General features: G+C 40.6%; 1 protein-coding gene across 2 annotated transcripts; it reads left to right on the top strand.

Moving 5' to 3' along the window:
- Positions 1–4,856: 4,856 nt before the first annotated feature.
- Positions 4,857–16,021, top strand: prelp (proline/arginine-rich end leucine-rich repeat protein). Of its 2 annotated transcripts, none has more exons than XM_086292008.1 (7): positions 4,857–4,973; positions 11,265–11,700; positions 11,788–11,973; positions 12,071–12,228; positions 12,303–12,499; positions 14,012–14,087; positions 14,269–16,020. In XM_086292008.1, the coding sequence occupies exons 2-7, from the start codon at positions 11,269–11,271 to the stop codon at positions 14,357–14,359; spliced, it is 1,140 nt and encodes a 379-aa protein (XP_086148134.1). In that variant the 5' UTR covers positions 4,857–4,973; positions 11,265–11,268; the 3' UTR covers positions 14,360–16,020. The 2 variants fall into 2 exon arrangements, with proteins under 2 accessions (XP_086148134.1, XP_086148133.1); XM_086292007.1 differs by lacking the exon at positions 4,857–4,973 and adding an exon at positions 4,992–9,247 and having other exon boundaries at positions 14,269–16,021.
- Positions 16,022–16,781: the final 760 nt, after the last annotated feature.

Here is a 16,781-nt window from a genome sequence, read left to right as displayed (position 1 = left end):
CTGCTTAGAAACGCTCATTAGTCAGAATATGAGAAACCTGCTTCCATCTATCTCTGTCTCATAAGACAGGCAATTCTTAGTAAGCCTCCACAGTTTACAATCTAAACTGCACGTGTAGGAATGAAAAGCTCTTACTAGAAAGTAGAGTTTTAGTGCTTTAGAGGAAATAAAGTGCTATTAAAATACGCAGTATATGATAGACACTGACATTTAATTATTCGCTAGGTACTTTGTTTCTGTCAAAAAGTGCTGCGATCAATTATGGAGCACTGAAAAAAATTCACATAAAACCAAAACTAAGTGAAAAAGTAGAGATAAGACTGAATAACATGCTTGAACCGCAGCTATGGAACAGTGCTGCTTGTTTTTATGAACGCTGTCACTGGTTTAGCTGAGGAATTTAAACACCCTCAGCTGTGAATTACACCTGATCAGACCCATGCGTCACAGGGCTAGTACTGTATAGCCACCCTGGCATCACCCACTGGTTTTGTGGAGAATCATTTTGAAACTTCCAATTCAGCAGATCAACCACTACCATCTATACTGTGTGTGTGTGTGTGTGTGTGTGTGTGTGTGTGTGTGTGTGTGTGTGTGTGTGTGTGCTTAAACTGTACACGGTAAATGGAATTGTTCTTATATAGAGCTTTTCTACTCCACATGAGCACTCAAAGCCTCAGGTCCTGCATACCTCCTTCACACATTTATACATGCACTTTTTTCTATGCTCGATTACACGAGGACACTGCATGTTCACGCTGTAGCCACTTGTCAAGGCAGACGATAAACATTTTGTAGATATTAACAGAGTTAATAGATTAATCAAGACTTCTATTTAACCCCGCTTCTCCTTCTACCACAGCCCAAGGGCAAATTTCTGGTATCGAAGTCTCCAAAGATACATCGTATTTTAGAGTAATGCTCAAATATTCAAAGAAGCGACACAAACAAAATATTTTAGTCACATTTAAAGGAAAATATCGCTAACACATGACTTACTGATTCAGAATGGGAGTGAACACTGTGAGTTGAAGTCTGACTATGTTTGATTGAGTGCAACGTGATCTTTGATTTGGAAATCTTAACTGCGCAGGAGGATCCTTTATTTAACGTCATACTTGTGAACCGCTTTTTCTATTAATGTATTATGTACTATGATTCATAGGATAACATAAACCAGATCTGACCTCAATTTTGGGAAATTACTGTGTGACAGCAGCCAAAACATGTCATTTCATGATTTCATATACATTTTGAGATCATGAAATGCTTCATCGGGTGCTTTTGGAACCCAGACTGATGGTGCTCAGAGTGTTTTATTTCACTTTTATCGTGACCATGCAGAATTTGTCCTAACTAGCAATAAAAGACTGAGTTTATCAATAATATAACACGATTTCTTTGTGTGCATTTAGGATCCAGCTGATGAACAGCTGCTGGGACTTTATCCTATAGGGTAAACTGCCACTGCATGCTTTACTGTTAAAGCCCTAAAGGAAGACACTTAGCACAGAGAGTTCAGCGTTTATGACCAAAATCCTTCTTTCATATTTCTATAAACATTACTTTGTTTCAATAACACTGTTTATTTATGAGTAATTAGAAAATAATTTGTGCAATCAGAAAATGATCTAAGAGACGCCAGATTTGTCTTAGCATGAATCCTTTAAAGTCGAACACAGAGACTTCTACAAAACCCCTGTTTTATTATAAACTCTTGCCATTTGCCAAAAAAAAGGCATAAAGCGACTGAGAGCTTTGAAAATAAGAGAGAGGGTGTGGCCTTCAGAGCTTAATATACAAACACGCTCTCCTAAGGGATTTCATATTATCTTGCTGTTGCAGCAAAAAGAAAGTTGTCTGTAAATGTTTGGGAGAATATTAGTATTCCTCTCACTGGACTTCCTCTGGGAACATTTCTAGCTAAAACTAATATGCAACTCCATTAAACCAAATAGTTCAATCATCCAAATCACTCTCTAGATGACAGAACAGACCGTTCTTGGAAAGTTCTCACATTATTACACACACCAAGTCATTTTGGGGCTGAGCCAGCTTCATTCTATCCATTTGCTAAGAAAACAGCTGCAGCATGTGATACCTCTGGTAAGGAGTACTGCTTAAAGATTTCCTACTGTAAAGACAAGGGTCTGGCATTATACACGCCCCTCTTCTCGAACCAGCAGGTTGAATTCAGCTGTGAAAAACTGAGAGCCCTAACATCCATTCACCTCTGTGCAGGCTCTGGCTGTACTTGAACACTGCAAGGCCAAGCAGTTACATTCCACAGGCCATGTGACTCAGTTTCCACATGCAAAACAAAACCACACAGTTTGATCCTCAAAGGCTGCTTAAGCTCTGATACACACAAGAAGAAATGATGCAGATGTATGGTGTCTAAACATGTCAGTATTTAGATGGTGAGCATGCATCAGCACAGTTGTGAAATTGTGGCAAATACAAGAATCACCATTTCAGACACAAAAGGTGATAATGAATGACGTGCTTCACAACTGTACTGTAGGTGCCATGAAGCCACATGAGAGGTTTACTTAAGTCAAAGATAGCTTATTAAACATAAATCAAAATGCAAACATCAAAGTGGGGCGATGTCACTTGTCTCTCTCTCTCTCCCTCTGCCCACTTTTCTTTCCCATCACCCCCAACCGGATAGAGCAGATGACTGCCCCTCACCAAGTCTGACTCTCCCTGAGGTTTCTTCCTGTTAAAGGGGAGTTTTTCCTTACCACTGTCACCAAATTCTTGCTCATGAGTGGGTGGTGTTGCTGGTGGTGGGAGTGTTGTGCGATTGTTGGGGTTTTCTTTCTTTCTTTCTCTTTATTGTAGGATTTTTACCGTAAAACACAAATCACCTTATGACAACTGTTGTTGTGCATTGGTGCTATATAAATAAAACTGAATCAACTGAAGTGGTTTTCCTACTCATTCTGTTCAAGTCAAATCTTTATTGCAGTCACAGTTTAAATGGTGATCAGTTCACAGAATGCAGTCTCCTATTTCTGACCCCTCTTTTCTGCAGTATTCTCTATCGATTTGGTGCTGTTTTTTTCATCAGTGCCTACAAAAAATAAAAATAAAAATGGATTGGATCACGTGGCTCTCTTGTTACTATCCAACCAGTCAGGTGAAAGTTAAAAAGCTAAAGAATTATTGACTCTGCCTTATACTTAAAACATAGATGTCTTAACACGCTGCTATTTCTCTTTGTTGTGTTTCTCTCATCTGTTGCACTATTGCAGGGTATGAGTACATTAGTCCTACAACATTAGGACTAGTTAACACCCAGATTTTTCCCTTTTTCACAGATGCCCACCTGTGTGTAGAGAACACTGCAGCCACAGACCAGTTTTGTCACATTTAGTGTGGGTCTAGGGCCAAACAGCAGCAAGAGAAATTTGTGGCGGGCTACCTCATTCAGAAAAACCCTTTAATTTAATTTAGAATTTGTTCAATTTAAACTCTGCAACAAACTGGCGATCTGTCCCGAGTGTACCCCACCTTTCACACTAAGAATGCTAGGATAGGCTCCAACCCAACCCCCACGCCAGCAACCATGAATTGGTTAAGAGAGAGAAAATGGATGGGTGGATGTTCAGTGTAAACTTCTTGGTTATTGTGTTATTTCCATGATATATGAAACATTAAACAAATGTTGGACTGGTGCTGCTAATGAGCAGCTGTTTCCAATAATGTCATCCTCGAACGCTGCAAAAAAAGAGAGAGAAAAACTCTTACACAGAAATTAAGTCGCTGACGTTGATTAGAGCTGAGTCACTAAACAACTCTCACATGTAAATGGTGGCAGAGCAGATTGGGGGGGGGGTGACGTATTTGTTACACACACCCGTTTTGCGACCTGTTTGTTAAAGTATACTCTCCTTCCTTAGCTGGAAACAGTCTGGTCCAGATGTTTGACCCGACTGTATCATAATCACTGACTGAGTGGGAGACAGGAGCGCGGCGGGAAAAGGAAGCATGTGTGTACATGTGTCTTAAAGACATATCCCCACATATGTTCACCTCATTATCATTCAGCTGCAGCTCACTCTGCAGGAATGCAGGGTAGCAAACACATGTCCACCTCCAAACCCCTGGTGACATATTAGCTAAACACACACACATGCACACACACACACACACACAGGCCCTACTTCATGCCACCAGCCCCACTTCCTGAGAGCCCCATCACATCACCCTCCACTCCACATTTGGACTTCGAAAATCAGACTGCTTTCGTGTACTTACACTAGAGGGAAGGGGGGGAAGAAAAAAGAAAGAGCGTGCCTGGATATTTAACTGACACAGAAGAGATGCCATGGAGTCAGCGGAGAGATGCTTCTAATGAAAAGCACATGACTGGATCTGAGTGCAGTCATCTAAACAATGGCGGGGTGGGTGGGAGACAAAGAGGAGATGCAGTTACAGCTGGGCTTTCCCTCACAGAGGTCCAGTGTTTGTTTCTCAAAGACTACAGATACAGAAACTAAGGCTTGTTGCAAACACGCAAATATGGCATGCAAACACATCATGGTGCCCTGGTGTTTATGTATTTAGTTGTTTAATTTTTCAGACCTACACACTCATCATATAGTTGACAAAAACAAAATAATAACAAACTGTACAACGGTTCAGACACATAAAAGAGCCGGTGGTCTACCAGAAGGAATTAAGATTAAACCTCTGTGGCTCTGAGCCAAGCTAAGGGGGTGAAAAAAAGAACCACTGTGACCTTCAGAGGGAAAGAAGCCAGGGAACAAACCCAACAGGCAGGCTTGTCCACCAAAGGAGAGCGAGAGGGGGAGAGAGAGGGAAGGGAGGGCTAGGGACCAGAGGAACAGAGGAAGAGCAAGAGGGAGTGAGGGAGCGAGGGATAGGAGAAGAGTGAGAGAGGCAGAGAGAAGAAAAGACACAAAACTTGTGACTTGACAAAAGAGGGCAGGTACCAGAGGCAGGTAAGACCCTTTATTTGTTGTTTCCACTGAAGGGACCTGATGAGTAAAGGTAAGAATGCAGACAGAGTTCTGTGCATGTGTGTGTGTGAGTGTTAAACAGAGAAGCCAGGAGAGGCAGTGAGGGAAGTGTTTGTGGACAGAAGGGGAATCCTGGCACGGGCACAGCTGGGCCATGCTGCCGAGTTTCTATAGAAACAGTTTGCCATACAAAGTGGTACTCTGTCCTCCAGGGAGCTGCCACACGCTGTGACTCTGCTGCTTTTCTGTGCTGCTGCACGCTCACCTTGATTTCATCTTTTTCCATTAGTGAGTGGAGAGAGCTGCAACTGCAGTGCAAGTGAAAATATGCAGACTAGAAGAGCTTTAGCTGCTGTTTTTTTTACAAAAGAAATGCCATATTGCTCACTTTTGGCAATCAGATGGATCCCCGGGGGTTTTAAAGGCGGTGCACAAATACATTTTTGGCTTCTTCTGTGGTGAATTCAGATGGATGCAGTTCCTACATGGGTGTAAACTAACAGTTTAAGAAGCTGAAATGGAACGTTCTGGAAATGGTTTAAAAACAAGCATGCACTGAAAAAAATGTGCAATCACATGATGTGCTGACATAAGAAGGTTTGTGAAGTGTGTGAAGAGTTTGAAAAGAAAAACAGCAGCTACTTTGGAGCTGGCTGATGGCGATGTGTACAAAGACGCGGGGATGAAAGTTTCCAGATTTCTGATGTTCGTTCTTCTGCTCTCAGCTATGTTGACATTATATCTACTGTCGTTTGGCTTCTTAATAAATTTCTCATGTTTTATTAGAGCATCAAAGAGCACACTTAGTTGGAGTTTTCGTATTTCTAAATGTATGGAAAACATCTGTACATGTATATATATAATATACACTAGATGTTAGAGAAAATCTTGGCATAACCTTTGTGATTATTGTGCTTAGTCACAGTTACAGGACTCAGATGAGTGAAGTCGACTGGGGATGATGTAACTTTTCATCATGACTTTTTTTAAAAAGTGGTTTTATGAAACACTCGTTTTTTTCTTTCTTTCTTTTTTTGGTAAAGGAACGACGGGCTGTTCTGCCAAAAAAAAAAGGTTGGAAAGAGCTCATCATCAGTGATGAAAAGGGTGTTATGAAACTGAAATTTTTTGAGATATAACCTAAAACTCACACTAATTCCTAAGACTTTCTACTTTTCCTTTAACCAAATAATTCTAAACTTTAAATATATATATAAAGCAAACTGTTTAATAGCTGCACATGAAAAATATCAGCAGTAACGTAAGATTGTGTTATTTTTTAGTAATGTTTAACTTTTATCTCACCAGTACTTGGATATATGTTTTTAACCTTGCAAACAGCTGTTGAGAACGTAATACCACCACTTAGTAGGTCCACATGGTTTTCATCAAGTCCAGTAAGACAAAAGTCTCTGATGTTTAAAATATGCAGATCCAGTTCAAAGTCACAGTAGATTTTGTTTGTTTTAAAGCTTTGCAACAGAGTGTTTGTGTCATGTACTAGCAGTGATCTCTGTCCTACCATCCTAAGTATAGTTCTCATGCTGATAACGATCAGATTAACTCATTGAGGTCATAAATAACAAACTGGTGAATCAGCCATTGTGGATATTGAGTCTTTAATTGTTTGCCAAACTTCTGGTCATAACAGCAGAACGACAGGAAAGAAATCTGGCTCTGGATTTAAACGAGGGGTTGCAAGGCTCTGAGAGGGAAAATGAAGGGCAGTGCCAGGGAATGCTGTCAGAGAAATGTTCAGATTTGTTATTTCAAGCATTTTAGATATGAGGCTCATTCCTGCGCCATGATTTATATCAAACTGATCAAAGGCAAAGAGAAAGAGCACTGGAAACAAATGGTGCCTCTGTGATGAGAGTTTGTTTTTCTAAATCTTTGTGATACTTTGTGATACTGCACACGGCCATTAACAACCAGAAGAGTCTGTTCAGTGACAAGTTGCTTCTCCCCAAGACAAGAACTAACAGACTTAAAAACTCCTTTGTCCCACACGCCATCAGACTGTTTAACTCCTCTCTGGGGGGGAGAGGGAGGGGAAACAGGAGGACAAAGGAGGGGGGAACAACTAAGCTGTAGTGCCTCTTCACCTCACTGTGCAATACCTTTGTGCAATACTTTTGTAAATAGTAAATGGTGCAAATAGACCTCAATACTTGAAATGTGCAATTCACTTGTATTTTTATTTTTATTCCTATTTATTCTATTTATCCCCTTCGTATATTTTATTTATATTTGTCTCTGTATTTATATGTGTGTGTGTGTGTGTGTGTGTGTGTGTGTGTGTGTGTGTGTGTGTGTGTGTGTGTGTGTGTGTGTGTGTGTGTGTGTGTGTGTATATAACATTCTGTAACTGTAACTTCTGTCGGTGCTGTGCTTTTGGAAACCCAATTTCCCAGAGGAACCCACCCGAGGGATTAATAAAGTTCTATCTTATCTTATCTTATCTTACTTATTTGCAGGCCTTTGCTCATGATATAGAGGATAACGATTTAGCCATAGTTACCATGGCCTGAAAAAGATCGTTTCACTTTGAAACGTGAATTAGATTCACTGAAGGGTAAATACCTGGAATGATAAGCCAAACAACAGCGTGTATGTGTGTGTTTCAGTCTCAGTGTGACGTAATTTCATTGTCCACATACAGAAAAAGTATCCCTCTCCCTCCTGATTTATTAATGTTTTTGCATATTTGTCACATTTTCATGTTTCAGATCATCAAACAGATTTTAATACCAAAATACAGTTTTTAAATGATGGCTTCTCTCAATAAGAGAAAAAGTTATCCACACCTACCTGGCCCTCTGCGAAAAAGTAATTGCCCCCCAAATTTTAATAACTGGCTGTGCCTCCCTTGGCAGCAAGAACTGCAATCAAACATAACTGATGGCAGGGATGGGAACTGAGAAGAATTAACGGATTCCATTATTAGTATTACTTATCGATTCTCACTGGGATCTCACTGGCTTTGTTTTGAGAGTCACCACCATCTCTAACCATCATGTCAATATTACATTCATGCAAATGAATTGCTTTGTGCTTTGTCAAATGTTTGTGCATGTTGTGGAGTTATTTCTCCCCCTTGTTGTGTTCAGTGGTGGGTCATTACTCAAAAAAGTAAATATTACAAATATTACACAGAACACTTTCATTAAAGGTGATGCAGTACATTACTTAGTTACTTACTCGTTACTTTTTCTTTTTTTTTTTCATAAAATGAGCTGAAAAGCTTTGCCTCATAATTAACATTTAACAAGATACACCTTCAGGCTACAGTCCTACACACCAATGCAAATCTTGATCCTAATGAGGACAGACATATGAACACAAACACAATGCTGACAACACAACACAAGCAAAAAGAGACTTTAAAGTGATTGCCACAGTGATTCTACTGTAGAAACATGAACAGGTAAAAACTGCTCATCATTTTTTTTTACCTGTTGAAGTTAAGGGTCTGACTCCTGGGCTTGGGCATATACTCATAACATCTCTCTGTGTTTTTGGCTAGCTTAGTATTAGCATGCTGTCTGTACAGGTGCTTGCAAAAACCTGAAGCTGTGTTAGCAGCATAATGCAGCTGTTTCTGTCTACTGTAACATCGTGCTCTCGTCCTATTATGCAATGAATTGAAAGTAAAGTCCATATCCACGCTGCAGACTGTGCCACTGTTTTCCTCCTCCTGCATGTGAACTTAGATCAGCTGATAATCAGCTGATTGTTGTTTGAGTGCTACAACTGATAACAGTGATCCACAGGCAAGCAAACCAACAATTCCAAGAAACTGAACTACTGGGAACTAGTTCTCTGCAAGAACTGGTTCTCGATTCCCTTCCCTAACTGACAATGATGCTCTTACGTTGCTGTGGAGTAATTTTAGCACACTCTTCTTTTCAGAATTGTTCCAGACACATTCAAGGGTCTAAATCTTCATTTTTTTTGTACTTTTCTGAGCCATTCAGAGGTGGATCTTGTGGTGTGTTTTGGACTATTGTGCTGCTTAATAACCCGAGTGAGGTTAAGCTTCAGGGCACAAACGGATAGCTGGACCTTCTTCGGGACTTTCTGGTAGAGAGCAGGAATCATGGTTCCATCAATTACGGCAAGTCGTCCAGCAGCAAAGCAGTCCCAGACTATCACACCACCATATTTGACTGGTGGTATGATGTACTTTTGGCTATGTTAGTTTTACACCAGATGCAACGAGTCCTGTTAGTCCACAGAATATTTTCCCAGGCCAGGTAGGTTTGGCTATTTTTTGTTTTCCCTTAATAGATGCAATCATCATTTAAAAACTGCATTTTGCATTTACTCTGGTTATTTGAGTCTAATGTTGAAATGTGTTTTATAATCTGAAACATGCAAGTGTGACAAATGGGGCGTGGGGGTAAATACTTTTTCATAGCACTGTAGCTAAACCGATTTGCTCACAGTTGTTATATATTCTTAAACCCCGTCAGTTACAGAACATGTAAAAATCACCTCCCCTGTCCTCTCATTGTGAAATGCAAGCTCATAGGTGTGCCTAAGATGACTCCTTGTATGATCAATGTGATGAACTATACAAAATGGAAATTCCTTTTTCAAAGCAACTTTGGAAAATTCCTCATGCACACACAAAACAAATCCTCCTGGTGTGAAATTTTAAACACACACTGATTATAAAATGCTGTAAATACATATTGAGTTCATGAGAGCTTCATTCCAGTGCGCCTCCCTTTTGTTGACATATTTTAACCTTGCAGGCTTGCTTTCTCTACACACCTCCCCCCTCTCGACCCATGCTTACAATAGTGCCTTTATCCTTTCATAAGCGCTCATTTCCTGTATTAGTATCTGCCCTACATTCTCTTGAATTTAATCAAATTAAGGATGTATGGCTCCTCCTCAGATGATCCCACCTCTTCAAACACAGATTACGTTACCGAGCTACACATGTCCATCTTACATTAGTTTAAACTGCAATAGAAGTGTGGAAGCAATACTTAAGGTAGGCTGGGGACAATCTTGGTATATAAAATTAAACCTCAATGTTTTTATAGTCAGGTGAGCATTGCTTCATGTAGGCCTTGGTAATGCTGTTTCACTCAGTTCAACCCTGAAAACTACCTCTTAAAATGGGTCGAACAGTAACCAGCTTTAAAGTGGAATCTTTCCAAAGGGAAATACAAACTAACGGATATTTTTAGTAAAATCAGAGATAAGATGAATGCCCTGGATTGCACGTAGCCTTGTAGGAAAAAAGGAGGGTTTGTACACAGCTGAGTCATTACACCCACATGGAGAAAGAAGCACCAAAAGGACATATTCTAAGGAGCTTGGAAAGAAAAGCATCTGAACTTCTTTAAGTTGCTTGAAGATGTTTCACCTCTCATCCAAGAAGCTTCTTCAGTTCTAAGGTCAAATGGTGGGGAGTCCCAGATTTAAACCTAGTGGGAGTTTCCCCCCAAAGAGGGACAAAAGGGCCCCCTGATAATCCTCTACCTAATCACATGAGCCAAGGTGTGAAAATGGGTGTGGGTCACAATCAGCCAGGGTTTCGGGTGAGCTCATTGTGAAACCTGGCCCCACCCTATCATGCGATTTCCTGAGGTCAGATGGCCCAGGATGGGCGTTAAGACGTCTGGGGAGGGAACTCAAAACTGGATTATAGATGGCAGACAGTTGGTGTCGCAAACCACCGCCTCTGTTCAAAGATGGTCGCTCACAGTGGACATCCATGGCTTCTTTCACTCCTCTTTCAAACCATCTGTCCTCTCTGTCCAAGATGTTAACATTGGCATCCTCGAAAGACTGTGTATGCTTGGAGAAAGCATGACATCCCAGCTCACAATGAGCTCACCTGAAACCCTGGCTGATTGTGACCCACACCCGTTTTCACACCTTGGCTCATGTGATTAGGTAGAGGATCATCAGGGGGCCCTTTTGTCCCGCTTTGGGGGGATACTCCCACTGGGTTTAAATCTGGGACTCTCCGCCATTTGACCTTAGAACTGAAGAAGCTTCTCGGATGAGAGGTGAAACGTCTTCAAGCAACTTAAAGAAGTCCGGACACTTTTCTTTCCAAGCTCCTTAGACTACAATGACCTGGATGACTGAGAACCTTCACAGACACAAAAGGACATATTGTACTGAATTAAACTATTTAGTTTTTCTTTTTGTTTTTTTGAAGCATCTTTCTTCCTTAACTTAATGCCTTTCACTTTGATTACTGCAGAGTCAGTAGAAATCACTACTTACACTTTATGCTTTTCCTAGGACAATGAAGGCTGGTGCAAGACTCCTGTCTGCACTGACTCTGCTCCTCCTACTGGGGGCAGTGTTCACACAGAGGCCTCGGCCAAAGAAGCCCACCAGGCGCCCAGCTACCCCCAGAAAGCCTCCTGCTCGTCTCCCAACTGTACCACCCCAGCCTGAGCCCAAGGAACCAACAGATTTCCCCCCACCCATCCTGGGCCCACCTTCCATCTTTCCTGACTGCCCCCGGGAGTGTTTTTGCGCCCCAAGCTACCCGAATGCGCTCAACTGCGAGAACCGGAACATTCGTGTAATCCCAGCAATCCCATCCAGGACTCACTACCTGTATCTCCAGAACAATTACATCTCTGAGATAACCTCGGAGCCCTTCCTCAACGCCTCTGAGGTCCGCTGGATCAATCTAGCAAACAACCGTATTCATCAGATAGATAAGCAGGTCAGGGAGTTCACCTCTATAAATGCTCAGGATTTAAAGAAATAGAATCACTTTACTACGGTTGCTTTGCATCTATCTCTCACGCAGGTGTTTGAAAAGCTTCCAGCACTTCTGTATCTCTACGCCCAACGAAACCAGCTTAATGAAGTCCCTTCAGGCCTCCCAGAAACTCTGGAACAGCTCCGCCTTAGTAGGAATCGTATTTCCAAGATCCCACCTGGGGCCTTCAACAACATGGGGAGCCTGACTATGCTCGATCTGTATCACAACCAGGTGAACCTCACTGTTACAACACTGTGCTATCTAGACATGTATGGAGAACTAAATCTCTAGCGTTTGTGGAGCAAATATGTGATGTCTTTTCTGTCAGCTGAGTGACAGTGGCCTGGGTAAGAACAGCTTTAAGGGCCTTACGAACCTGGTGCAGCTCAACCTGGCTCATAACACGCTGAAGAAGATGCCTACTAGTATACCAACCAGCCTCGTGCAGCTTTTCTTGGATAGGAACCGTATCGATGACATCCCAAAGCAAGTATACGGTGCACGCATTGTCCCAAAGTTGATTATTCCCACTAAGAATCTTTATTATTGTCTTTTTTCAGAAACTACTTTGACAACCATGCTCACCTGGCTTTTGTGAGGCTGAACTACAACCAGCTGAGTGATAAAGGAGTTCCCAAGAATGTGTTCAATGTCTCCAGCCTGCTAGACTTGCAACTGTCCCACAACCAGCTCGCTTCGATTCCTTTGTTCAACGGTCACCTGGAGCACCTGCATCTCGACCACAACAGCATTGAGAGTAAGTAACCAGCAGCCACGTCTGTCCCAGTGAGTGGTCATCACTGTGCTAAAGCAAGGCCTCCACATCAGGGAGCATAACCACAGTTTGTCTCAACTTGGGCTGAATGTCAGGGCTCTTCATGTAACTTCCAGCAACTTGCAGCTGTGTCAGGTCACCTTAGCTTCTCAGTTCAATGTGGTCTTAGTGTTGTCCATGTCTCCCTGTTTCTGTTTGGATCTGGTGGTGTAGCAACTAAACAAATAATATGTCGTAGATTCAACCCCCCCTTTTTAACCTATGCATTAACCGCTGTAAATTATCTTGGTTAATTATACCCAATTGTCTTGTGTCCTATGCCGACTTTAATGAAGACAGATCAGTGTAGTCTGTTGACACTACAGCTGTAATTTGATCAGCGTGCAACACAAACCGAAAGTATTTTTTCAGGGTATTCTGTTATACCTGTTTCTGCGTCATGACTACAAAACTACTTTGGCTTCAGGCCATTTTTTTTTCAACTTCCACTGAAGTTAATTATCATGACGAGATGTGTCCTCCTGTTCAATTGTATTTGGAATTATTTTAAAAAATATGTTTCTTAGTTATTTTGATGCAATAATTTAAGGGCTTACACAATGCAATCTTCTTCCAGACCGTTAATTCAATTCAATTCAATTCAATTTTATTTATATAGCGCCAAATCACAACAAAAGTCGCCTCAAGGCGCTTCATAGATACAGAGAAAAACCCAACAATCATATGACCCCCCTATGAGCAAGCACTTTGGCGACAGTGGGAAGGAAAAACTCCCTTTAACATGAAGAAACCTCCGGCAGAACCAGGCTCAGGGAGGGGCGGCCATCTGCTGCGACCGGTTGGGGTGAGAGAAGGATGCTGCTGGGTTTTGTTTTGTTTTGTGGGTTATAACTACATATAACTACACAGTTAGAAATGCATTAATATTAGTGGACTCTGTAACACAACAGCACATTTTCAACTTGAAACGCTTATATGTCTGAGTATGTGTCACATTACAGAGAAAAATCAGATGTGATGCGATTTAAAATACTTACCTACTTGTGTTTTGCAATAAAGTATAATCAATTCTACAGTTGAGCTCTGTTTAAAGGTGTGTTTGTTTTTTTCTCAAATATACCCACTTCAGTATCATTTAAACACACTCATATTTCTGTCTTTTTTGTATCCTTTTTTTTATATTCCTAAAAACATTTCTCATGCTATTTTCTAAGTTAAAACATCATAAAAAATAAAGATTTCTTCTGAAAATGTATGCTAAGCATTGCATGTTTAAATAAAAAAATTCACATTATGCATAATATTTAAGATAATTATCTTCTCAGACTATTATCAGGCTATACCCTGCTCTTCCTGTATGTAAATTGCTATAATGAAATAAATTATACAATAAAAAAACAAAACTGTCAAATCTAAAATAGCATATTTTCTTATTTATATGCACATGTGAGCACTTGAAGACTAGATCTTCATGACTGTGTATTTTCCTGACAGACATCAATGGCACCCAGATCTGCCCATACAGCGTGCAAGCTGACCCGAGTGATATGAGCCAGGTTCCCAAGCTAAGGTATTTCACATTATGTCATAATGCGTGTCTCAGCACTAACCTAAATAATGAACTTGTCTGAGCTGTGTGACCTGTGTGTTAACAGGAAGTAAACAAGAACAAAAGAATTTTGTCTGGAAATGCCAAGTTCAAAGAGTTAAAATCCCAATGACATATTAGATACCTGCTCTGTTGTTTTCAGGTATCTCCGTTTGGATGGAAATCACCTGAACCCTCCCATCCCTCTGGATGTCATCATGTGCTTCAGGCTCCTTCACTCTATTGTCATTTAGGAAAACCATGCCTAAAGGCATGGGGGCTTGCACATGCAGTACTGTGCAAAAGTCTTGAGCTACGCAGCATTTCTTTATATTTTGCTAGGAAAGTGTGAAAAATATGCTTTCTTCTCATTTCTTTAAGTGGTCTCCAGAAATTGTTGTCCGGGCTTCTTAAAAGACATTCAAAGCTCTTCCTTGAATGTTGGCTGCCTTTTGTTCTCTTCCCTATCAAGAGGATCCCACACTGCTTCAGCAATTTTGAGGTCTGGGATCTGGAGAGGCCAATCCAAGACTGACAGTGTTTAATTGGGTGTTTTTCTGTCCTGGTATCTTTTACTGCTCTGGCAGTGTGTTTGGGATCGTTGTCATACTGAAAGTTGAAGCTTCTTCTAATCAGATACTTTGCAGAAGGTACCACGTGGTGGATCAAAATCTGACCGTACATTTCTGTAGTATTGATGTCAATTGATTTGACAAGATCCCCAACACCACTCGCTGAAATGTAGCCACAAGCCATGACAGGGCCTCGGCCATGTTTGGCTGCAGTCACAAACTGTGTTACATCTTTCTTATTGAGTATAATTTGAACTAAAAAATTCAAATTTTTGTTTCAAAGAAGACCCGTTGGGACTGATATTTGGTCCAGTTCTTGTGTAATTTGACATACCTTAACATTTTCTCCATTTTACTTCTTAACAGCCACTCTTCCATTTCTTATGAGGCTTCAGTGAACAGTAAACGAACTGAAGGGTCAGATGCATCTCTCAGGTCATGTTTCAGATCTTTGCTGGATTATTTGACCTATTTCTTCTGAATATAACTTTCAGAAAAACTTTTAAAAGATTTTAAGATCTTGGAGAATTGTTGCTCACTGCTATAAAGAATTAAAAGAAAGTCTGGCTCCAAAACAACAAGAAATGAGGGGTGGCTCAAGACTTTTGCACAGTACTACTGACACACACACACACACACACACACACACACACACACACACACACACACATCCATGAAAACATAGACTCACTTTGTACTAGGTGCATTTCATTGCAAAGTATGGTGTTTATCAGCAGTAGACGCTGTGGAACTGTAATACTGAGAGAGGGACTGCAAATAACTGCAAAACTTGGATGGTTCAAACTTTTTTAATTGTGATGACAAATTTAACTATTGCCATTTTTTGGACAGTCCCAACATTAAACTACAAATCAGCATAAACTGTGGCTATGCTGACATTTAGAGTTAGGTTTCTGCAGTAGTTGCAGTTTATCGGTGTTTTTTGTTTACAAAACTTCATGTAAAGAAAAAAGTGAAAAATATAGCTTGAGCAAAGCCTGAAAACACAGGGACATTTACAGACATGCTACAGACATAAACGGTAGTTAAGTTCACAAGAATAGGTCAACAGAGTGGGGCAGCCGTCAGAGGCAATGAATAAATATGCAGTGTAAGTTAAAAGAGATAACCAGCTTTAAATAACTAGCTCCATGTAGTTAAAACAGTTTCAAATGTGCCTGTGATTTTCAAGATACTCTTTGTAAAAATGTCATTTTATTCTTGTTATCCCTAATCTTTTGTATAATATTCTTCTGTATAAAGAAGCTTTGTACAAACAATGGAAAATAAAAGTTCTCCTTGATCATCTGAAAATGCTTGATGTTTGAAATAAAAAATGTAGTTTTCTTCCTCATTTCTCTTTTCTAATATGCCTCACTGCTCTCTCTGCTTAGTCGACACCAACCCGACCTGTTTCACAATAATATGAGCCTTTGGATAAAAGCAACATGTTAGTAACTGACCAGGTATAAGGCAAGGCAAGGCAAGTTTATTTGTATAGCACAATTCAACAACAGGGTGATTCAAAGTGCTTTACAGAGACATTAGAAACAAGAACAAATAAAAAGCATAAAAGGTATAAAAGGAACATTCCAAAGAAGCTAGAGGTAAGGGCGTTGCCTGTCTGTGAAAGTGTGCAAGAACCGTAAAAGACGGATGTAGCACCATAACGTCAAGGTCGGCATTTTGGCTGACGCCATGTTGGTTGTTTGGAGACTGAAGTTAACATATTTGAAATATAGGTGAAGCTTGGTTTGGCAAATTAGTGCTAAGTAAAAAACTAATAATTGACTCACCAAAACTGAAGCACAAAATTCTGTGTTGGTCTGCACCACAGAGGAATACAAGTTACTCATTTAAGACCATTAAAGGCTCCAGAAGCACCAACATGGGAGAGGTCTATACCAGTGACTTGAATTAGCAGAGGTGAGGTCTAGTAGATGCTAAAGGGCCACAGCTACTTGTGCTGGGACACCTGTCAATGAACCCACCCAAAGTCTTGACTCAATAATCCAGGTGGATATTTATATACATTTCTTTTTCCACCAGGTCTTAAAAATGCCTTTTTTTAATGCTTTAAAGTTTGGCTTTTTATCATCACGAC

This window comes from Aulonocara sp. 'chitande type north' Nkhata Bay, linkage group LG5 (assembly GCF_057382095.1).
Source record: "Aulonocara sp. 'chitande type north' Nkhata Bay isolate Kocher_YH1m ecotype deep benthic linkage group LG5, A_spYH_male_GT1.1, whole genome shotgun sequence".
NCBI classification, from domain to species: domain Eukaryota; kingdom Metazoa; phylum Chordata; class Actinopteri; order Cichliformes; family Cichlidae; genus Aulonocara; species Aulonocara sp. 'chitande type north' Nkhata Bay.
This window is presented reverse-complemented; position numbering and strand designations above follow the sequence as displayed.